This window comes from Plodia interpunctella, chromosome 3 (assembly GCF_027563975.2).
Source record: "Plodia interpunctella isolate USDA-ARS_2022_Savannah chromosome 3, ilPloInte3.2, whole genome shotgun sequence".
Lineage (NCBI taxonomy): Eukaryota > Metazoa > Arthropoda > Insecta > Lepidoptera > Pyralidae > Plodia > Plodia interpunctella.
Genome location: NC_071296.1, coordinates 9,946,280 through 9,971,901, shown reverse-complemented (window position 1 = coordinate 9,971,901; position 25,622 = coordinate 9,946,280). Strand labels below are relative to the sequence as shown.

At 35.1% G+C, this 25,622-nt stretch overlaps 1 protein-coding gene across 2 annotated transcripts; it reads right to left on the bottom strand.

Moving 5' to 3' along the window:
- Positions 1-906: 906 nt before the first annotated feature.
- On the bottom strand, positions 907-23,288 carry LOC128683151 (CD63 antigen-like). Of its 2 annotated transcripts, none has more exons than XM_053768433.2 (6): positions 23,108-23,288; positions 6,811-6,996; positions 5,965-6,135; positions 5,158-5,364; positions 4,549-4,640; positions 907-2,240 (listed from the first exon to the last, which is right to left on the bottom strand). In XM_053768433.2, exons 1-5 carry the CDS (start codon positions 23,165-23,167, stop codon positions 4,569-4,571), a joined length of 696 nt encoding a protein of 231 aa, XP_053624408.1. In that variant the 5' UTR covers positions 23,168-23,288; the 3' UTR covers positions 907-2,240; positions 4,549-4,568. The 2 variants fall into 2 exon arrangements, with proteins under 2 accessions (XP_053624408.1, XP_053624415.1); XM_053768440.2 differs by having other exon boundaries at positions 4,582-4,640.
- Positions 23,289-25,622: the final 2,334 nt, after the last annotated feature.

Sequence of the window (25,622 nt, the reverse complement as noted above, 5' to 3'; positions counted from 1 at the left end):
TTTTTTGGCATCACTATTCATGTCACGCCACGCACTGACGCATAATACAAATGTCATGTCATTCTTAGTGTTACCATTATTTTTTATATTTCCCCGAAAACCGAAAATGCAATAAAGATTCGAACCAAGCAGCTAAGCTTCAAAGCGTGACAGATCACGTTTGTAAAATTTTCACGAAATTCATGCGCCGCTCCGTCATACCTATTCTGGCCAAGAAACCACCGAAATAGGCTTTTGGGCACTTATCTTTCTTTTAAGTAGACATCAAAGTGGTTTTAATCTATCGACCGAAAATAAGAAAAACCCTGTAAATTATACCCCAAAAATACATTTTCCCCGTAAAGACATAAAAACGCTTTAATTCCCCAGAGATATACTTTTCATTAATAGTTCTTCCCATTAGTTATTATCTCAGGAGATTACATAGCAGCTGGCAACATTGTTGTACATGTCAATCTTTAAAACAAATGTAATTAACTGTCAGTTTCGATTTCTAGGGATGTAATAGGTATAACTCAAACAAAACGAGTTTAGGACATTTATGAATCGATTTTATTTTAGTCGATTCTTATTTTCTTACACATCACGTATTTCTTTAAACTAATTTAGGTAGTTAAGGATAGGCAATAAAGATTACTAAAATGAATTCATGCGAATAATAGGTACAGTATACAAAGATTTTCATTCATCCTGAAATGGAACAGAAGATAGAAAAGCCAAGAATCGGTAGACTCAAAAGCCACTCTTGGCTGAAACCATTATGCTTATTGTTGAATTGGAGTAGGTGTCTAACTATCAGAACGATAACAGATTCCTAGCCCATCACCTATAATGTCTTGATTGATTTTTACAAACTGCGCAGGAGAACTGGCACATTCTATACATTTTATTCAATAAAAGCAGTAATTAGAAGTAGAAAATTTATTAATCACCATACATAGTAAATCATTCACATAGAAGCTGATTCGTCGGGAATGCACAAACATTTGCTCCCGCCAAATACAAAGAGATACAATAATATCAATTAAATTATTTACATATGTAAGTATGAGAAACACTTAATAAATCACATTTAATAGAAATGCACTTATAAAATCGATATAATCATAATCATGTTATATAATTATATAATCTTTACTTTTTTGTAAAATGGACGTACTTACAACCATTACAACTTTGAATTATGAAAATACTAGTAATATCTGTTCTTGTAACATTTTAATATTATAAACAGTACTTAATCCTAACTTACTAAGTAATTTCTAAATAACGTTAATTCAAGGAATTTCAATTCAATATAACGAAATACTAATTGTTTCACAAAAAAAATATTGTAACTAAATTAAAAATTAGGTACACCAAGTCTTTTTGTATCTACGCTGAAATCAACTTAAATTTGTCGCGTACATAAAAAAGTTCAGACATTATGTTCGAATTGAAAATCGGTCAAATTTAAAAAAGGCACATTTTTGTCATAGTGATGAAAATATACGATGCTTTCGGTTATATTGCATCAGTATCAGTACACAAAAATCAAATGTCTAATGAATGTACTCAAATACGCTAACCAATGAAAAACTTTATTATAAATACAAAGTGTTATCCACTTATTATTAAACTTGAGAATATTATAGTTATGACTTGAAAGGCAGTACATATTAATAACTTCTCTAACTCATTATAGGTAATTGAAATTTAGTTTGATTCATCCATCGCGCCTTGGACGGTGTCAAACCGACAAATCTCTTTACCTTAATGCTTTCTTCAATTAAATGGTATGAGAATATAATGGCACGTCCACTGACATCATGAACAGAGATTCATTAAGAGATTTGTCGAAGCAATTATCGCATTTATACTGTGCTTTTGTGCGCATTATCAGATAAAACGTTGTAGAAATACTTTTTTTATAAAACCTTATCGAATAAAGAACAGCAAAAATCAGATCAAGTGTACAATGTGATACATTCACATGGGCACATATGAATAAATTAACTTTTCAAATTCATCCGAGTAGTTTATGATATTTCAATAATTTATTTTATAAACGAAAACAATAAAATAAGAAATTCTTGTTTCAATCGAAGTATTTATAATAATAATATATCGTGTCGATACTTATTTTCAAAGAGGTGGGGTGTTGCGCTATCGAAAACTAAATTCTTAAAATTGTACATATCGATATTATATCGGAGTCTCGGTTTCTTTTTTGTGTTGATATCTGCTTTCTTTAGGCGTACCTGAAACATTTAAACATGAAGTCAATATTTATTTAAAAGAAAATAATACTTATACATAAATCAAAATAGTTTTTACTGGTACCGTAAATTGTTAATAACAATGCTACCACATACAAAAATAACAAAAATATATTTTATTTTTATATCTATACATACATGCATATTCATTAGAGACTACAGGTAAAAGTTATATTGGAGAATAAGAACTATTTTTAAATAAGTTCATTCAAAAATTAATATCTACAGGTTCAGATCACAAGAAAACGTCAACCTTTCTTCTGGATCCACATCGACGTTATAAAACGTTATAAACACGTTACAAACGTTATAAAACAAAGTAAAAAAAACTTTGTTTTATAACATGCATTGCATACCCATAAGACAAGAGCTTAAAATCATTAGGTACATTGCATACGTAGTTGAAATCATACTACAATTAAACAAGTTTTTATTATTTTGGAAAAAGTCTAACAACGTTTTTAAATGTGCCATGCCATGCAAGATGTGCCGCGAAGAACCAAATATTCATATTCATAATAGATATGGAGTGTATCGTTAAATAAATATGACTACATATTTACAAGGCGACTAATAATATAATCAAACGAAACTCACTTCGAAGGTGTTCTCAAATTGTGGTTAACTTGTGTAAAAAAAACAACACAATTTTATACACATATTTATTCAGTACAAATTAATGGCATATCCTATTTTACGGACAAAAACTATTTTTCTTCTAGATGTAAGCCTAGTTTGGCACTACATCTTTTTTCTTACAAAAAACAGCAGAAAACAGATTGCCGCCCATAATATTTTCCAAAATATGTTAAAATGTAAAATATATTTTAAAAGAAAACAGCAATATAAAAGTCAATAGGTGTTACATATAATTATATTAATAAATTTATCATATTCAATATCACAACAAGAGACTAAGAGCCCAAACAATATAGTATGGAAAAATAGTCGCAAGTCATTTTAACGAAACATTTGTGGAATCAGTCGAGTATTGCCATCTTGCAAAAAATTTCGATACGAAAATAGATACTTGCAATCATTTTAAAATTTATTATTTATTGCCCTCACGACTATTGTTCTCATTAAAGAGATTCTTAGCTTAGGTAAGCTTTTTTTAAAATATTAAGTTAGTCGATTATTATAATTGTGTTAATTAGTTTTATATATATCAGATAAATTGAATATCTACCTAACACGCATATATCGAACATTAAACATTAAGACAATGTTATTATATAACCATTAATTATTATTCAACATTGTCTTGACACACAATTATTTTGGCAAAATAGTTCTATGCTTTTTATTAAATTTTACAAAATATGCTTTATTCAATTCCTGTGCTTTATTGTACCGTGAAAATGAAGTTATTATTTTACTGAAGAAAATTCACTTTATATTGCTAAAAATTTTAAGTTACTAACTTAAAGTACTTAAAGATAAAAACTCATTTGTACATACGTTTAAAATCCTTTAACTGCACGGTAATGTTAGTAAAGCAAAACCCAATAAAAGCATTTTATCACATACATTTTAAATTAATACCACCCCATTTAGTAACATTTGTTGCCGATCCGTATAATCACTATTGCCAGTGAGCTCCAGCCTATTAATCGACTAAAGTAAAGATAAACTATGAAATCTCGACTGCTTCGAAAATTATTCGGTAATTTATCTCGTTTAGTTATATTAAAACAAATGAGTACTCATTTTATTCGTGTTTTATTTTAATTTTGTACAGAAACAACAATCTATGCCATGTTTTTAGTCGGTTAATCGCCAAACCATGGAACGCCCAATAATTTTATTCAGCCATATTCACAATAAAAGCGCATTTTTTTTCTAGAAGCGTGCTTACTTTAACATATTGACTTTAGTATAATTTTATTATATAATTTGTAAAAGAAAAACGATTTTGTTTGATTGTAGACTTACGTTTTTTCGAGATAAATAAGATTCCTTAATAAAAATCGATAAATGCAAAACAAAATGCGTATTTAGTGACATGCGTTAGGATCTTCATTCAACTGAAGCCAATATGCGTCTAGTAAAAGCATTTGCACCTTTCAATGCACCACACAACAACAACCATATAATTTGTGAGATTATCACCATTTTAAACAGCTTCAGAATATCTTTTGATTGCAATATGCTCGTTAAAAATATATATTCGTTTGGATATTCAATTCGAGAAATCAAATGATATTCATTATTGTAATACAATAATAGGCCATGCGACATAGCCTCCCAGTCAGTAAGAAGTACCAAAATAAAATGTGTTCATAGGTACCAGTTTTAATGTACAAAATATTAGTAGCGAGACCTTCTGTCCATGTTTCTTATGGAATTGGCGAGACACAGCGCGAACAAGGCGCCTACAACCTGTAAAACAGATAAAAATATATTAGTCTGCCAACTAGCGGTCACTAGATGGAGAAAAAGCATTGCAAAAACAAACAAAGCTACCAGGATTCGTAAGATAGGTACAGTCTGGTAACATTAACCAATTAAGATATCAATTTTAGTCTCAACTGTTAAATGTTTGTGAGAAACACATACAGCACTGATAGCGACTTGTTCCACTTCTCATAGAACAGCCCACGTGGTTGTACATGATGGACTATCCATACTAATATTATAAATGCGTAAGTCTGTCTGTTCCGCTTTCACGGCAAACATAGGCTACTTTTTTCAAAAATCAAGCCCCATACTACAATGGGTGAAAGTTTGTATGAAAGTCATGTTGAATGGACGACCAAAGACGATCCGCTATCACACAAAAATATTGGTCGTAGAATTAATAATCGGACACGGGTAAACACATTAATCACAAAAAATATATGACGAAGCCGTGGATAAACTAGTTAGCCATATAAAAATAGGTTCATCGTGTACACACCTCAACACAAGCAACACCGATGGCGATCCCAGCGATAGGTTTGTTCCACTTCTCGTAGAGCGCGCCGAGTTTGTCGGCACAACCCTCGTGGTTGTAGCTGGTGCACAGGTAGTCCGAGTTCAGCATGGATTCGTTCTCGTTGCAACAGGACTTAGGCGTCGCCAGTACGCCATAGTCGGACTTGCCGTGGGCACCGCAGCATTGGAACTGGAAATTTCGTTTGATTACCTGTAGCTTGTTTTTTATGATGATACATTTTGAAGACCCCAATGTAAACCACGGGACAATTTCTGGAGGAATAAGAACAGAACCCGTGTAGACGAAATCAAGTGTAATAGTTTGTCGTGAGTAGAACACTCAGTTATTGAAACTGTTAGCATTCATACGTCCTCCAATGAAGGAAATGTTGAAGAGTGCAACAAAATCTCCAATTATATTTGCGTTACCTCTGTCAACAGTTTCAAGACTAGATTAGACAAGATTTTGAAACTTCTAAATACACACACGTCATCTTAAGTTTACGGTAGTAATAAATTATAGAGATTATCAAGTGGGCAATGGCGAAACTATCCAATAAATTTTCATATATTGTCACACCCGTTCCCTAAGAAGGTACTCGTTCACACTCTTTCTTATACAAGCTCGCGTGTTATGGATGCACTTGGAAAATTTTCCAGTAGCAGAAGTGAAATCTTACTTCTAAATAAATAAATAGTAGGCAAGTTTTGTTCATTCCGGCTCCGAAGCCGAAATGAACAAAACGATCATGTAGGAGAGATGAGAGTTCAAATTCTATGTATAAAATACCTGTTTCTCGATGCTCTCGAAGACCTTGACAGAAGCTTCGTTGTCGCTGCGTGTCTTGTACATCCTGTCTATGGTGTGCTCGAGTTCGTTCTTGAAGGAGCCTCCGTACACGAACAGTAGGACAGCCAGCACCACTTGCAGAATGATGATCACCAGCAGGAATATCGCGTACTGGAAATAAAAGTTACAAAATATAAACAACAAATTAGTCACCGACCGTCGCAGTTGCAATCAATTTAGTCGAATATGCCTAAAATCGAATTGCTCCGTTCCAACATAAATAAAAATAGTAATTCCAAAAAAGTCTTGTTTCTTTAATTTTTTTGCAATAAGTAATGGATTCTTTTAAAAACTTTATGTTAAAAGTTAATTAATTTGCTCCAAATGCAAATGCATAATTTGATATACGAGCTTGTTTGTGTTTCTTGTTTTTGATAATCTTGAAGATTGAGACAGAAAACATCTTAAAGAAATAAATATTCACATAATTATTAACACATATAAAATAGATTTCACAAAAAATATACCTGCCTATTGTGCTTAGTCAGGTTTCTCTTTATACATACATATGGCATTTGTGGTAAAACATAAATAAAACACAGCACAAATATCTTTTATCATATAGGCCAAAGATAATCTGTTTTAAAAAAAACTCATAGTGACGATCATGCAGTGGCTCTCCCTGATAGCGACACATGAGCACATCACAGCTCATCACAGATGAGCCCCACAGCATCCGAAGAAGGCAATAAGGACCATGATGGCGCCAATGATCCATTTAAGAAGGAACACAACGCCCAGCATATCAATGCCTCTTTACTAACAGTGAAATAAAAAAAAACTCACAGTGACGACCATGCAGTGGCTCTCCCTGATGGCTCCACAGCAGCCGAAGAAAGCGATGAGGAACATGATGGCGCCAATGAGGATGAACAGCCATGGTCCGACGTTCATGCCGTGGAGGAGGTCTGTCACGGTGTTCCATTTAAGAAGGAACGCAACGCCGATGCCGATGATCGCGAGGCCGACCAGCTGGGAAGAAAGGGAATCCATATTTAATAATACAATCTATATAATATCTCCATGTATTATAATATCTACAATTATGTATGTCCTATTCAGTTTCTATGTCACGCTTTCACGGTTATACCGTAGAATTTTGATCCGATTAGAAATAGTTAATGACCCAAGGAGAAAAATTGGCTACTTTGTTTTTAAAAATATCAACCCCTAAATAGTAGTTTTTATGTAAAACACACGTTTCATAATTTAAAAAAGATGAATGATTATTGAGCACGCGAATTTTCATTGGTTAAAATTTGACGAAGAATTGTCTGAAAACTTTAGATCACTTTTTCTATGCTATGGCAGAAATTCCCTGTGGTTTATGTTCTTCTCTTCTCATGTATGTACGACGAAACCATAATTTTGCTAACATCAAGGTTGGGAATTAGTAAATTAGCAATATTTTGTCAGTCACATAACGACATCACGCTGTTTCGCCCTACCAATGTTTTGTTTCTTCTTTGTACGTTCCATGTCTATTCCATCCATTCTATGAGGTATACGTTTCCACATATTAGGTACATGTCATTAAGTACATCTTTCTTATTAGCATTCTCTGTTTTCATAACAAATCCTTTCGAAAAACTTTCTCAATACTCCGTTTATGTTCTTCTGTTTACCTTTTTTAAACATTATCGTGAATTCTCAGATCTTTGTGGGAAGAATAACATGATATAATCATTTTCATTTACCAATAATTATTTTCATTTTCACAATTTCTTACGTATCCAGTAAAAACTAGTAAATTAAAGTTACTCAATTTTATCTCTTCAGGAAATTGTCCACGCGAAGCCAGGACAGATTTATAATTTAAAAACATAATTTAATATATTAGGACAAATCACACAGATTGAGCTAGCCCCAAAGTAAGCTCGAGACTTGTGTTATGGGATACTAACTCAACGATACTATATTTTATAACAAATACATATATAGATAAACATCCAAGACCCGGGCCAATCAGAAAAAGATCATTTTCCATCATAACCCGACCGGGGATCAAACCCGGGACCTCTCGGTTCAGTGGCAAGCACTTTACCACTGTGCCACCGAGGTCGTCAAAATTATTTTAGTCGTCAAAAAAAATATATTTTAAAGTTTGTAGAGAAACTGTGCTATAAGGCATTAGATAGTTCCACATTTTATTATGTTTGACCGCTCGTATGTGATAACAAGGCGCGCACGCAACTAAATGTGTGCAAACATATTATGTGGGCCAATGGGTTACAATCTAACAATCACTACGTAGTTTACGACAATGTCGTCCTCAGCGTCTGTCTGTTTCTAAGCTTTCTTTTAAAGCACGCAAACGATTTTTAATCCAATTTTCACTTTTATTTAGACAATTTATTCCCGAAGGTTTATACATATACATACATAAATGACCCTATCCGAAGCCAGTCGCTAGTAACAAAATTAAACATAGGTATATGATCACCAATTGATGACCAAGAATATCATTTTTTTAGACAATAATAACTTATTACATTCGTTCTAAAGTTTTTACAGTCCGTGTCTATGCGCTCCAATAACCCGTAACACTAATGTAATGACCTGTCACTTCCGCCGATACGAAAGCATAATAAAATTAAGGTTCTATTTTGGATCGATAATACACAGAGGTGTCGCGTGGTTTTACCGTAGAATAGGAAGGACCACTGCATAACTTACGCCCTTTGGCGTCGTAAGAGGTGACAAAGGATCACGATGGACAATAATAACATTCCCAATAAGGAGTGACGTCTGGTGTTCTCGGTTGCTATTTAGAGCTGTGTCGCCACGAAGCCCAGGATCAGTGTGAAAAAATCTTTAAAGATTCCTCTTTGAAGATCATTCATTATTACAATCGGTCGCATGCGTGAACCCTCCTTAGGAATGCAATATATAGGTATATAGCAGCCCTATGTGACCTTTTTTCGCCTAGTAAGATATTCACGGTATAGACTGAGTCTATTCTAGGGCGGAACCACACCAAATAATCAATACGTCACTTTAGCTTTCAATCCTAAAAATCAGTAAACCTTACGTTTCACATGATTGTATTACTTCGCCTGGAAGTAAATACTTCCAGGCGTAAGTACACAAAACAATTTAACTTTTCCTTTCACTGATGTATTTATTGTAAGGATAATAGATACACAGTGCAAATTAAATGTAAAGAAATCGCATTCAAAACAGAGAAAGCCAATTAGTTTCTTTATGGTCTTGCTTACATAATGCGTATTCAAGATTCAAGTTGCACCACACTGCCATTTATGTAATAACAAAAATGTCGGTCAGAGATGAAAAAAAAGCATGGTTAATTTCTTACATCATCGCGATTAAAAAGGTTTTGTCCTGTTATGGATATTGTAGGTTTGTTTGTACAGGAAACAAATATGGCTATAATAAAATATTTATAGCAATCTATTCTATACACACAAAAACCTTGGACTACGAAGACATGGTAATTTCAATGAATTTTGTGTTCCAAGGTAACTTATAATATAATTGTCACTTTGATAAGACGCGTCGTCTATTATTACCAAAATTTCAGTGTTTTTATGTTATGTACATAGTACATACCTACATAGTATATACATTCTGAAAAAGAATCTACTTTCATTACAGATTAACCAACTTAAAAAAAGGGGCAGGTACTTACTTCGAAGCGATCTTTTATTTTTATTTGAATGTGAACAATTCCATAGTCTATCAGATATATTTCTCTCAGATTCTCGATTACGTTTTATTTTTACAAAATTTGATATTATTGACCTAACCCTTGTTAGTTTCGAATGTCATCTGCCCGTACCTAATCAGTTTCTAAAATGTGAAATTTTTGACGAGGAACAGAAAACCAATCAAAAATGAGTTATTTGATACAAACAGTATGTACCAGAGCGTTCGTATATCGCAACCGTACAGTAAACAGCAAGTCAAAGTAGACGCATGTTCCATAATAATAATGGCGATTCGAATTGAGTTTGTGTAGGTTGATGTGATGTTAACTGTACCACTCGCCACTCGTCAGGTTATTTAAACGCTATTTCACGGTTATTTTTAACCGTGAACCGATTTTGGCGGCTTGCGCGATAGGAAAGTAATTTTTAATGTTTATGCTCGAGTTGTCTTAAACCCTTTTGTTACTCATAATAACTGTTATGGTGTATTTAAACCGTAGTATTTAGCTATTGTGATATTTTAATAAGCGAGAAGTAAAATAATACGTTCAAAACCCAAAAGGTGTGAAAGAAGCCTTTTTTTTCTTTTGATTAGATCTATCTAAATGTCATTGTGTGTGGTAAATAATTCCTTGTTATTCCAACTAACAACATTTTAAAATGGAAAGGTAGAAGAAAATATCAAAGAAAACCTTTTCTATGCGTGTCGTCTCGTTGTCAAATGCCATCATACAACAACGAGATACAGAGACAAGACAACAAATCATATCTTTCCAAAAATGAGCCACTTCAATGCCTTCATTTGTGGCTGCCATCAGCCCGAGTGCAGGTGTTTGGGCACTCAAATTGTAAGAAACAATAATGGTAAGCCTTTCTGGCATGATAGGGACCAACACTGTTCAAATGAGTTTCTTTCGGCATTTCTTCTCAGCAGTGGTCGTTCCGAAATGCCAGTAGTTTGTAGCTTGTGAGAAATAACTATTTGATATAAAAAATGACGTGAAAAAGTGCCTGTGAAGGTCTAATTTCTGAATAAATTATTTGTATTAGAATTTTTTGAATTCAGGACAAATCAGGCAGAGAGACATTATTGGCACCACAGTCGCATGTGTTTTGAGAGTTATCGAGCATTCGAGTGCGAAGTCTGAAGCGACTTCCAGATAGACGATGGCAGCTTCTCTCGCAGGGCGACAAACTGAAGTTTGTAGACTCTTCCATATAAAATTACGTACAGCGCGATTCAGTGCGTAGTGCGCATCGGGTTCGTGGCTAATTCGATCAAGAGAGAGCAAGCGAGGTTAATTGGCGCGTTTTGGCCACGCAAGTGCTCCTTCCTTATTACTGGACATAGCATTCATAGTGCAGGAGAACGCTAAGAGATAATTTCCCAAAATTCCCACTGGAACTGAAAAATGCGGGATTTTAATTCGCGTACAAATAAAGTCGCGCAAGCAATTAGTCCAATTGAATAATTTCGATCAAAAACTACAGCAATTAATGAGTCTGAATGGAGTGAATGCCTTAATTTCGTTTCTGTTATCATACAGGTGAGAGACAGAAGAGTTATTGAACTTCCTTTACAAACTAACTAGTACCTACATTTATCGTGTGGGTTGAACATCCGCGCGGCCCCCTTTCCTTATCGCATAGCTTTAAATAAACGCAATAAAAAGTGTGACTGTATAGGAACACAATAGCTAATTTTCTTTTTATGGATCATCAATCATTGTTTGCAAAGTTGAAAAATTCCTTAGATTAAAATATGGTTTACTAGTTGCTGCCCGCGGCGAAAAGTAGTAACGACACTCTCCGCCTCTTCAAACCAAAAATCACCTCAAACCGTTGCTCCGTTTTGACGTGAAAAACAAAAAACAAACACAAGAACACTTTTTATAATATTGGTCTGGATATTCCTGCAAAAAGACTAAGGTGAAGAAAAATTGTTGAACACTTCGTTTACGACCGACAACTTTATAAAAGGCTTAGAACTGCAATCTAGAAGAAGGAAAGAAAAGCCAAGCATTTATAGGATAAAATAAAAGCTGGTATCGTAGTTGTATACCTATACCTAGTATAATAAAAGGCAGGAACAGAAACGGAACCGACAACAAATTATTTGATGAACTGCTTTCAAAGACTTTTTATGATTTTCATCATCATCAGAATTTAAGAGCTAGGCTCTTGTCCGTGAAGTCCCTACCATTTTTTTTTTGCTTATACGACACGATGATTAGTTTTTGCTTTTCATAATTATAAAGTAGTAGATAAATACTGTTTTAAATTGTTTTAACTTTAGGAAATACTATTTACTGAATCTCAGGCGGACTTTCAATCTCCAAATGCATAAGATGTAAAGTATGGTTAAAAGATCATGATTACGAGATTCGTAATCCAGTTGAAAGTCTTTCAGTTAAATTAAACCAGAAATTTTAACTATTGTAACTACTGGAATTTAAAATGTCCAAATAGATCAATAATGACTGCATGACATTGCCAATATAATGGCATAGAACAGATGGATTTATCCAAAGTATTTTGCAAACTGAGTACAACCGTACGAATACCAAGAACCTTTTTTATCTGTAATTCTACATATGGCACATTGACTGTCATTGACGTGGCTGATGTGGTGGCCGACTTACGCTTTGCATAATGCAGCCGAGTGTATGCACATGTTGCGTAATATGCAGTGGCGTAGGGTTGACAATCTCACACATTTTAGGGGTTTTCTATTTTAGAAGGTTACTTTAGATAAGACGGGCCAATCTGGAAGTCTACTACTTTATGGAAACAAAAAATAATTGCGTGCATCATATTGCATTGAGAAAATAAGAATACATATTGTATTGATCAATCACTGCAATATTGCATAATATGCAGAAGCAAGAAATATTTCTCAAAATTTGTTAAGTCCCTGATTTCCGGAACCATCACCAAATAGTAATAATTGAAAAGTCATAATAATATATTATTATAGTTATAAAAATATGAATTTATTAATGTTACATGGTAATTGCGATGTGATAAAATGCAATTAGCAGATATGATTAAAGATAGTTGGAACAGGCGAAAAATATTGGCATAGAAATCCAGAGACATTTTTGACCTTCAAAAAGGAAAGACTAACATAAAGCTGTACCCTAAGTGACCTTTCCCTGTGGCCTCCCTTCTAAAATATATCCCCTGAACCCATTACTTAGGGAATGTAATCCGACGAAGGTTAGACCCAAGGCCCTAGCGATTGACCTAGTCACATTTACAACTGCTGGTATCGGTCTGTAACTAAAACTAGGGAATACGCAAATGGCGTCATTCAATTCTTCATTTAATTTTCATCACAAAAGTGCTGTTTTAATTTTCGAATGAGTTCCGGAAGAAGTGTTATTAGAATATGTGTTTAAAACTTCCAGACACTATTTTTATCGTTTCCCAACATGCGATGCTTATGTATGCGACTAGTATTAGTAAGTGTAGGACCTCAACTCATCTGCAACGCGAATTCGTACCAATAAGTAAGTTTTAAATACTAATGAGATACATAAATTGAACTGCTCTGCATTTGAATCGTTGTGTAACAGTTGATGGTAGGCCCCCAGTTGCAAGTCTTCCAAAAATAAATATATTCATAGTTTGCAACGACTGCGAAACATCCCTGCGCACAAAGCGCGGACAGCCCACTTGAAAATTCTTTCGACTCAGCGCCACTTGCATCACGAACCTTGCATTCGTTCGACGTACAAAGAATTCGAGCTAACCAACATCCGCAAAAGGAGTTTCTCAATTAGATATTTATATACGAGGTGTTGCCAGAAATAAAACGTAACGTTACCTACAAATAAACTGATCGTATTATTGGAGTTAAATCTTATTTTCGAGACTAAATGTAGTCGAGAAATCGTATTATTTGGCCTCATGTGTACTCTTGGCTTTCGGTGTACTCGTTACTATACAGTGTCCTTAGGTCTGTGGTTAAGTCTAATGCATGGATTTAGTAAGTACTTCGTCGGAGTACCTACTAATTCCATGGTCTAATATCCAATGCATTTTGGTGTAAAGGTGTTTGAAGTTTTAAGTATCTTCAAAATGTAACTCAACCACCTACTAATCTCCTTATAGCCAACTTATACTTTCATGGATATAGCAAAAATAACAAATTCGCAATTAATTTGAGTAGTTTGGTGTGCTGTTACAGTACCTACGAGAAGAAATACTTAAATTATGCATTTTATCAAAGCTCGAGAGTTGGGGGATCTGTCTAGACGTCGCGACAGAGACTAAATGATGTCACATTAGGGGATCGATTGTGGAGGGATTATTACTACAGACATGATGTATTTTTTTTACTTTTTTAGTTTCTCTATCAGCAAGAAACAAAAATTATATTAATTAGTACGAGCACGCATCGTTAAGTAAATTATTGAACGTTTTTAGGATAAATAAACGGGACTGGAGAAGGACACAGCTGTTTAGCAGCAGTGTGTTTTCCGCCCTAGAATAGAACTGCTCCGTATCTAAGTAGATCGAGGCGACCAAAGATAGCAGAAAACAACAGCTTCCGCAAATAAGGCGGCGGTTTAATTTACACTGTCACAGGTTTCAAGGCGATGATATTAGAAAAAATTTAGAGTTTAATTGAGAGGCGTATATTGCGGCGAATTGAATAATAAATTACCTAGGTACTTAATTTAACGCAGATATGCATTCATAAAGTAAAAAACGTTCATCAATCCGTCTGAAAAAGTTATCAATAAGCTAATTTCACGCCACCGATATGGAAAATAGGCATGTCACGTACTACGTAAGTCTACTTCCGTTACCATACGGTTCCAGGTGTCCCTTACATTTCGATGGGCATTGCATAAGTCCAGGTCGCTGACCCCGCCACAATGAGGGGGAGGACACGCCCGCGGGGGCAGAGGGCCATAGACAAAGAGCGGCGAACGCGATGATCCACGCATTTCCATAGTGAATCTACGAGGAAATATGGTTCAATCGTGGTTAGTGCGGGTAAACGCACGAGTAATGGCCACCTTTCAATATTTTTCATCCTGTGGAAATCTAACCACAAGCTCGTCATCAATTTTTACTTATGAATATGCCACCATGTTTGTATTGTAACATATATATTGCTTTTATCTATGTTTGTAACGTTATAAATTTAAATATTGTCAACTTTTATACAAAAACAGGTACGGTAATAAAGGTTGGGCTCGTGTCGTAGGTATCAAGTGTCATTTTCCCTTCATCATTTTCTATTCTGTTTAGAACGTTGCTGATTCTTATCCTCCAGCTAATGCTAAATTCTTCTTGTGTTAAAATCACAGTGTCCGGTTGACTGACCACTTGAATTGAACAGGAAACTAATTTAATTAGAACCAATTCACGTATCCATCTATCTTCCGACAATCATTAGCATTTACCGAACGTTAGTAATTGATGTCTGATTCTTGATATTATTACTTACAGATAATTATATTGTAATGGTCTGTGTATAACTCGTATATCCAGTTACCGGAAAAATAATTATAACAGGCTAATTAAATAAATTAAGGACAGAACCAAGAACGCTATACTGCTACATGATGCAAACATAACCTATCAAAATTTTCATTAAAACCAAATTTTTAAACTCAATACAACTGAGTATATTTTCACGAAAATCATGTTTTTGAGACAACACAATTTGAGCAAAACACAACATATATCATAATCAAAATAACAAATATTAACCACAAGACTGTAGTTTATTTAAAGAGTCTCAAAATGACGTAACTCTTAAAGGTCGAATGACATCAGACATTAAAATGGCGCTGCAGCAAATCTCACAAGAAGATCCAATGTCACTTGAGACGGAAGCTAACCATCTGACATCTGATCACGTTTGATTTTGTCAACTAAGCTATAAGATAAGCTACTACGCTAGTAAAATAGTACAGTCAACAGCACATCAAGTTACCCCGCATTAATCTCTATGGCGCCGTAATACCGGCGAGATTGCAATGAATTTTGGGTAGGTTGATGTGCCTGTTGACTATATAATGCCTTTGCACAATTCAAAGCTTAGAGAATCCAACGGAACCTGCAAATACAAGTCTCGACTATTGACGAATTATATTGATAATTCGTCAATAGTCGACAGCTTCTATCGTGAGGATCCTAAAATCCGATGGAGCCCTCAGATAATCCGATGGAGTCAGGGTAATCGAAAACAATATGATGTACAGTTTGTATCAATTTCAGCTTTCACGCGGGCGAAATCTATCCTGTGGGCGAAGTGCCGTTTGCATTTCACTTCTCACCATCGAATCGATTCGAAGTGATACGCAGCGAACAGAAGTGAAAAGTGAAATGAGAACCCGCACTAACCCCTCTGTTGTCTGTTTGTACCATTGCCAAACACAGCATTTTAACCACTCGAATGATAGAATCGATTATAACATTTTCCACAAATGCTCGATTTCGACTAACAATAGCCCACGCCAAGGGAAAGTGTATTTTAAGACGTGCTAAATATTCACCAAGCTTGTTGTATTCGCAAGGCGAACTAATATTTTCTATTGAACATGTACTGTTATTCATAGTATAAGAGTTATATATAAATAAATAAATATATTAGAACAAATCACACAGATTGAGCTAGCCCCAAAGTAAGTTCGAGACTTGTGTTATGGGATACTAACTCAACGATACTATATTTTTATAACATATACATATATAGATAAACATCCAAGACCCGGGCCAATCAGAAAAAGATCATTTTCCATCATGACCCGATCGGGGATCGAACCCGGAACCTCTCGGTTCAGTGGCAAGAACTTTACCACTGCGCCACCGAGGTCGTCAAGTTATACAGTACATGTTCAATAGAACTTCATATTACGTGGAATGAAACACACTTTTATCCCGAAATTACAACCTCCACGGGGTAACCACTTGCAATTTCCCCTACGAAACCTAACTTTCGGATAGGCATATAAAATACAAAGCTGTTCTGTTATCCCATAAACATTAGTGTTACAACATGCATAGTAAATGGGCATAGGCGTCGTTAAGACTGTGATGATGTCATCTGGCAGTTGGAATCACGTGGTACACTTGAGTACCATGAAATCTCTTGGTTAAATATTTGTTTGCTAACTCCGATTTCGGTGAGATCTAATGAAGCTCGAGTTATGCCCGCGACTTCGTACGCAGAGTATTTTGGCACGACATCAAGCAAAAGAAATTCACTACGAATTCGTATACGTATACGACTATTGCTGATGAATAGAGGTCTGTGCAGGGCATGACATGAAGTTTTTCTTACCCAAGTCTTAATAGATGACATGTGTGTTATTCTACACAAATCCGATCAACAACTACAGCGTAAAAATAACAAACTAACGAAGGCAATTTCATTTTCCATCACTCAAATGAAACTACTACAAACAAATCGATTTTCAACTACAACTTGAAGTTGTAGTACTCGTACTGCTTCACGAGATTTCCATGTCAACGATATGATGAGAAACTGAATTCATTTTAACACTAGGTAAGAAAAGACTTCCCGATAACAGTTTTACACAATACACTTAACAATAACAGTTTTGACTGGTTGTTTTGTTTGGAGTAGAATATTTAAACCGCATAAATCGATTTTGTGGAGTTTAAACAGTCTTGTAATCTTTACGTCTTCCAATCTGTCGAGTTCCAAGTCGAGCATTAAAAATTAGATTATATTATGGCCATAATCTTGACCATAATATAATGTAATATAATATGTATTACTTGTAAGATACATTGAGTTTTTATGCGATGGCCAAGTCGATCAATTTATTTAAAACATAAAAGATTTTTAATATTGATATGATAATAACTTAAGACAGAAGGTCCCTTAAGTAGGAACTAAATAAATTAACTGACTTGGTACATATTACATAGATCTCACAACTGTTCAGTTAGCAAAGGTTATCGTATGGGCCACATGTCTGTTGACATAATAGACATTTTGAAATAGGTACACATTCAAAGATAGGCCACGTATCTGACGACACATCTCGTATATCCAAATCCTTTCTGCTGATTAGACGTTAATTGATAGAGAATGATATAACACAGATTCCATAATTCTTGTATGTGATATAATATTCATTTAAACTTGCCTTTTACAAATGAGAAGTATGAACAAACCGTTGTAACCACAGCAAAACATATTTTCGAGCAACGAGAAATTTATCACTTCTGTGTGGTCCGATATTTGTTTCTTTTGGTCCTTGTTATCATATTACAATACTATAAGTTATCCTGTACTATGACCTCATCAAATATACAATCAGAATATTAAGTAACCATAACTCGTAGAATTAACTGCGCTCTAAACCATAGAAGGATTACAAACAATCTAGGTTTATCGAGGCCAAGGATGACATCAGCTTATTTCAAGGATATCTCCTTGTGCCGAAAACAGAATCCTTCCAAACATTTCCCATTTCCCCTGACCTATATTCGAGAAATTTTCCGAAGGTGACATAAAACATTTTAACAAACAAAGTTCTTATAGTTTTATGGTCGTATAAAAATTACTCATTCGACCTTGTGCACTTGGTCGATGAATATTTTTTTTTAACGCAAGCCATATTAATATTTTTAATTGACTCACAATGTGAATTACAAATATCGATATAGAGATAATAAAAAATGACTTCAAATGGAATCGATAGTCTCATCGGGAATTATGCATGTTTGATCTGGATGATCGAATATGCCATAGATTACTTTAATGATGATAAATCGATATATTTTTGTGTTTCAACAAATACGAACGTTCCACTATCCCAGCAAACTCAGTCGGTGTGATTGCAATTTAAATTTTGAGGTTTGCATAAGGATAAATGGAAATTCTGAGATTACAATATTGATTAGACTTCTTTAAATTCAAAAAGGACCTTTAAATTACGAAAAAAAAAAATCCATTAATAGGCAATGACTGAAGCAGATGGATATTTGCGTCACAAACTAATGATACTAGATACTAGTATGGCGTGAAATGGCAAAATTGGAAAATCGCCAAATCATACGCGGCGGCGTACCTATATACTCCTAAGTTCAAACTACACAAAGCACATTGCATATTGTAGGTAATAAATAGTGACACAGCAAGCTAATTGTTATTGATTATCTGTGTCACATTGACCTTCCAACATATTACCAGTAGCTGGGCAAACTATTACGTATTCTGTGGACAGCATCCTGCTTTGACTACAAGTTGCAATCAGAATATGTATCAGGTCAGTTTTGTATTGGTTTAGAATATTTGTTATAATAATTTATTTTCTACCAGCCGTACCGTCTCCGCTTTGTTTGGGTAAAACCATAACTTTCCTCTTGAATCACTCTATATCTATTTAAAAGCCACATAGTTGTACATATGTAAGCATACATAAGGACAGACAGATAGCGGTTAGCGAATTTGTTTATATTAGGTATGTAGTGATATTTATATTGAAATTTAAATGGGGAGCCGCACGGTTCATTACACTCAGCCTGACAGAAAGATCTTGCCTTGAAACATTAATTAATTTATATCACTATCTTCAGACAAACATGAAAATATAAATAGGAAGAAACTTCTAAAACCATAGCATAGAACAATAAAGTGATTTTAAAAAGAGACCCCGCCTAACCAGCCAGTAACATTTCTTCTACACATGCAAGCAATCATAAATTCATATCAACAGACACTAGCGCCCTCTACAACTACTGCTCCCCATGCACAAGTCATAAAAACCGAAGGAAATAACAACGAGGCATTGGAATCATTAATTATTCAATGAAATACACCTGTTGACTTGGAGGGTGTAGATAGAAGGGAATTTGGTCACGCAAGCCCGTTCCGCGGCGCCATAGTGGCCGAATTTAACGTATTCATAATGTATTATGCAATTCTCGTAATTAATTTTGCCGTGTCTTTGACACGTTTAATTTGATGGCAGTTTGTTAATATAATTTTTTAAATGGCTCTTTATTAAAGGTTAAGCGGGGATGTTAAGCCTCACGTAAGCTATTCAAACCAAGGATCCACTTTGCAATTAAATACAAGACGTTATGATTACACGAAAATATCAGCATCATCAGCAACATTGAACTTTGGTTTAAAGTTGAAGTATTTTAGTCACAAATAAGCAGTTTAAAGAAACATTATGGAACATTTTTGGTCTAAAATCAGTTTTGTTAAAGTATATTATATGTATAGTAGTTAGTAGCTTTGTAGTATATATTGTCAACACGATATTAGTTGATTATGCGATCATTACGCTCTGATAAAACGACCTTGAACCGTCCAGACCTAAATGATAAACGTACAAACCCCCAATTACTACACACAACACGACAAGTATTTTACATTAGCGCTGTCTCTAAACTGAAAACTGACTTTTAAAAGACCCATGGGCTACATCAAAACCCATTAACATAGAAAATGATGCTGCTCCCTTTTAGAGCTTTCAACCCTGCAAACATGTTTTGGAAAAATAAATTTCTTTCGTATTCTCTTTTTTATTTCATTCCAAATATTACTTCTCTCATAAGTCTTTATTCACCAAACCATTTCCTGCTGTGATCAATATCCGATTGTTTTAACTTACTAATGTATATAATTTCCACTAAGTGCGTGGCCCAATAGCAGTGACATTTGAATCGCCGATAAGTGGGACTGTGGACAGAGGGTTATCGTGTGAAAAATATATATGTATAAATGTCGATGATACAATCGGATACAAACAAAACATAAACGATATTGATTGCTGTTTCGGTGAAACGTTAAACGGAAATAAATATGGAACTTCTGTCAAGAGTCATAGACCAGTTAATTATAATTTTGAACTCTGAAACTAGAAATCTAATCAAACAGACAATCGACGAAGTCTGAACAAGAGGCATGGTTCTAAAAAAAAATTACATTTTGTTGGTTCTAAAAAAAAAATTACATTTACATGATTAGTCAACAACACATCTTTGCTTTGTTTTACTATGCTTCCTAGTTTTATCCTCAGATAAAGAAGTTGTTGCCACATCTTGTACTTTCTTTAAATTTGGCATAGTGCCGAGATGAAATGACTCTGTCTTTAAATTAAAAACGTAAACAGGACAGACCCACTCGGTTACGTTGTCTGCTCGCAAACAAAGGTGAAAGATCTCTAGCACAAAATAATTTGTCTATGTTTTTAATTTACGGCCCGACCATTACATATTTAGACTCGAGGCTAGACAAATTACAAATAAACATAAGTATTGCTCTGAATGGTAGCAAATTTACAAACTTTGACTTTAAAACATTCTGTTAAAAGAAATAGATTATCATTTCTTTCAACAGGTGTTTTGTGTTCAACAATGACACAGATAAATACACACTATTTATACAAAAAATACTTAAATACAAAGATTTTAAATTACACTAATGATTCGTATAATAATCCTAATTCTAAACAAGAATAAAATGTAAGTGAAAAAGGCTACAAAGGCATGTTTTGTTTAACAAAAATTCTTGAAATCGTGATCAGAGCGATTATGCGATAATGTTTGGCGTTGATAGTATGCAAGAAATGCACATACGTGCACAGTTCAAATCAATGCTGGCGTGACGTGGGCCGTTCCAAGTAATTTACTAAAACGAACGTGATGTCATATATTTGTAAGTTACTGAGTCATTTGTTCACATGCCTTTAGCATCATTTTGTCGATGATGCTTTGCATTGTTGAAGTCATGATGTTTTACGGCTTGCCCTGTCATAACTTCATCTCATTGAATGCGTAATTCTCTATATAGACCTAGGTGTTAAGGTTTGTCATCAGCATTGGCGATTGATTTATATATTTCTTTGTTTTTCCTGTTAACGATAATGCTTTACATCATACAAGTCATGATGTTTTACGGTTTTTCCAGACGCGAGCAGTTGAAAACTTATCGTCGTCATTCGTTAAATGTCCTTTAAACATTATTGATTTAATAATCTCTATTTTTCTTATTGTTTATTAATATCGGAGCATTAAACTTCTGAGCGGCTGTCAGGAAGTGTCGGGTTTATGTCCGCAGAGGTTAATGGAAGAAAAAATCTTACAGGTTCAACTTAGCCGCTTCTGACAACTAAATGTCTAATGTCGACCAACTATGCGGCGATTGCATTTAGCACAATGCAATTGCATAGTATTATTTGGTACTCTTTATAATACTGTAGTGGTACGAGGACTGCTTAACCTGACTTCGGTATCTGCCAGTGCTTGTTAGCCGACCGACTGTACAATATGGTAACCCAGTATACCTATATTCTGACTATACCTACCGGATACTTATGCGGTGTCTTAGGTGAGCGATGGAATGCTGCATTGACATGATGCATGTATTTAGATTACAGCGACCCATAAGTACTTTCATAGGTAGGTACATCGCGACGCGCTATCATGCCGCGTTTGTCGCTCACCTGGGACACCATATTAGTCATCAAACGATAATGCACTGATTTTCTAGACTTCCTAGTCCATGCCATTTGCAAGTCGGTCTATAGAGAGGTTTTATTCGCAAATGCAAGTATGTTAAATGGTCATTTAGCAAACTTGGCTGCGTAGGTAACTTAGCATTTTTTTTATTGGACGATACATCACAATTGTGAAGATTTTATCACATTGATGACCTCCGTAACGTAATGGCCACACCCGTCCGCTATCTGGAGGTCCTGGGTTCGGTTAATAATCTACCTGGCATAGTCCATAAGTACTTATATAATGTAGGTAGGTAGGTATGATAGGTATGAGTGACCCACACTGTCGGTAAGAACCGCGCTAAAATTCCGTCTTTTTTTAGTTTATCGCACAGACAATATTATCAAGGTTTATCATAACCAGACTTGACTCTTTATTGTAAGTTCAGTGTTCTGTTCTCTTCTTAGAACTTTGGTACCTGTTACCGTTGCTCTTTGTTTCGTTTGTTATTTAATAAGGCCACCTTTTTCATTCATGTCAGAGTCTGTAAAGGACCTTTATAGTACCTATCTTCCCTAGCCACCTGTTGTGACATTATTCTTCTATCGTCTAAATCAGGTTGTATTACCTATACTAATCAACTTTTATGGTCTTCAAAATTTTTCATCGCGCGCATAAAATAGTTTTTTTTTTTGCTCAATGTTATTTTCATCTGCCAGATGTACCTATTTTCTTATCCCTTCTTGATACTCCGTCAGGGTCACGTCTTGATGGGATCTTTTATCGAACAAAAATCCGCGAATGACCGGTTGTAATAACAAAAATAATTCCAAATAAACCAGTCAGGTTGGTTTGGTTTCGTTTTTAACTTAGATTCTGAAAGGCCACGTTAGCTGACCAGCGTGTCTACCGTAACAAAACCAAACCGGTTTCCTTATAGACGCCCTTAAGAATTAACTCACCGCGACCACCAGGTTGAAGAAAAACAGCACATATTTCACAAAACTCGTTCCACATCCCATCGTGAATGCACTGAGTCACACAAATTTACTCACAAGTTTTCACACGCGGGTTTACTTGTTTATGTGGTTGCCGGAGCGAAACAACCCCACCGTTCGGAATACAAAACGCAACTGAACTGAACCGAAAAGAAAAGAACAAGAGGGATCGCGATGGCGACGCGTCCCCTCTTCACCCCGCCATGGTACGTGAATCGTGACCCCTCATTCACCTGTCACCTATCTCGCTCTGACCTAAACCGATTAAGCTATCCATCTCGTTCTTAGTTTCATCTCAAAGGCATCTCTATTTATCTCGGTTGTAATTGTAATTTTTGTGGATTTAACATGTTTTAACGCTTGTTCAATTCTACTATCATACATTTTTCACGTTATTTCGGTGTTACTGATGAAAAATGCTTCATAAAATGTTATAATAAGGAATTTACACATATAGGTATGACTATGAGACATCGCCTACCATGTGAATGATGATTTCCGCAGGAAAATAATGATTTCCAGCTATGATTTGCAAGGCATTGATTTGTCGGTCGTTTCATTCATTCATTTCACTTCAGAGGTGGATAGGAGGCCTTATTGACATAAATCTTGGGGATGGACTCTACGTCTAGCCAACTGAGATCGACTGCACTTAGATCTAGCCTAGCCTGATAACCCTAAGTGTAGCCCACGAGTATAGCCGCGCTTCGTGCTTTGGTCGTAACACCTAATCATCGCTTATTTAATATTATAAATGCGAAAGTAAGTTTGTATGTTTGTTTGTAACCTCTTCACATATATATCTATAACCAATCTTCTTGAAATTTTGCATAGAATATGTAGAAGGACATAGGGTATCCACCTTTTATCCCGGAAAAATACATAACTAATAGGTTTTACACGTACGAAGCCACAGATAATATTTAAATAACTTGAAAGCTGCTTGAAAGTTGTTCTAAAAATATAAATTTTAATAGGTAAGTAACTATAGGAATTAAAACATTTACCTATGGTATACGATTGTTGTAAATAAATAAATCAGCAGATGTGTCGATGTACCATAGTGTTTCTGTGTGTTTGCTGTAGAACTCTAGAACTAGATTCGCTTAATTAATCGCAAACATTTCACTTTTGTTGCAAAAAAGTCGGCACCGAGCGAGTAGGCAGTAAGTACATAACCGACTGCGGTGAAAGTCGTTGCGACAACACTTTCGAATGCTCACTGCGCCCTTTACGTCTCATACACAACACATATAGCATCTGTATGCATTATTGAATGTTTCGAATCCATCGATTTTGGACATTTTAAATTCATTGGTAAATTAAACATTCTGCTCGATGCTCATGAAGACGGTCACGCCAGAAATAAATTCCATTTTTTAAATCTTTTGATTGACCCTTTATTTTCCAGACATAAGTCAACCTACTTTTGCATTTAAATGTTATTTAGTATGTATTATATCGAGTGTGTTATTGCTAACACAGTTGTCATATTTTATTCGCCTAAAGACAATCAAGTAGTCGCACACACACACACTAGTGCTGTGTGAAATCGAGTCGATTCGCAGTGAGACGCAGCTAACCAATCACAATGCGCCACTGTGACGCAGCGACAACCACACCTTAATGTGATTGGTTCGCTGCGTCTCACTTCGTTACGTTTCGATAGTGAGAAGTGAAATGCAAACCGGCACTTCGCCCTCAGAACTTTCAACTTAGTGTGCAGGTTTTCTCACAATGTTTTCCTTCATCGGAAGCAAGTGGTGGTCTCTAAAAACTGCTATACATGAGTCAGATTAGTATAGAAACTCATATGGCGCGAATTGGATTCGAACTTGGAACCTTTCGATCACAGATGGACGGTCTTAACCACTGGGCCACCGTGATTAGAAGTAGTACCAAGGCAGGTTTCCGTCAGGGCTCACACGCGCAGCAAAGCATTGTACTTATTTTGTCTGTGGTCGTCACATTGTGTTGTGGTCCCGTTCACACAACCATTGTCCCCAAATTGTGATGACACGGCTGCTGAACACGCATTTTTGTATATTTTTGTAAAGAGTAAAAAATAATGACTTGTAAGTTGAGCTACCACAGACAATAAATAGAAACAGTTGTAAAACAAATTGCAACAGAACAATCGAGTCGTAAAAATACCACAAACATTTTCTTTGGACTCGTTTCTATCTCACGAAAGAATACTCAAGATCACTCAACTCATCACTTTGTGATGAAACCAAGAACATACCTATGTATAGTTCTGAGATCCATTTAACACTCTTTCAAAATCTGTAAAAATATTTTAATCGCTAATTTTCAATGAAATCCATAGTTTAATTAAATTGGGTGATACGATTTTGATTGTTTTTAAATTTAAGCTTGACGAAACTGACATAACACAGTACACAAGCATTAAAGATAAGCTTGAAATAAAGTCTTCTTGATCTTTAAAACCTCTTGGTTTTTGGAAGAAGAAAGAAAA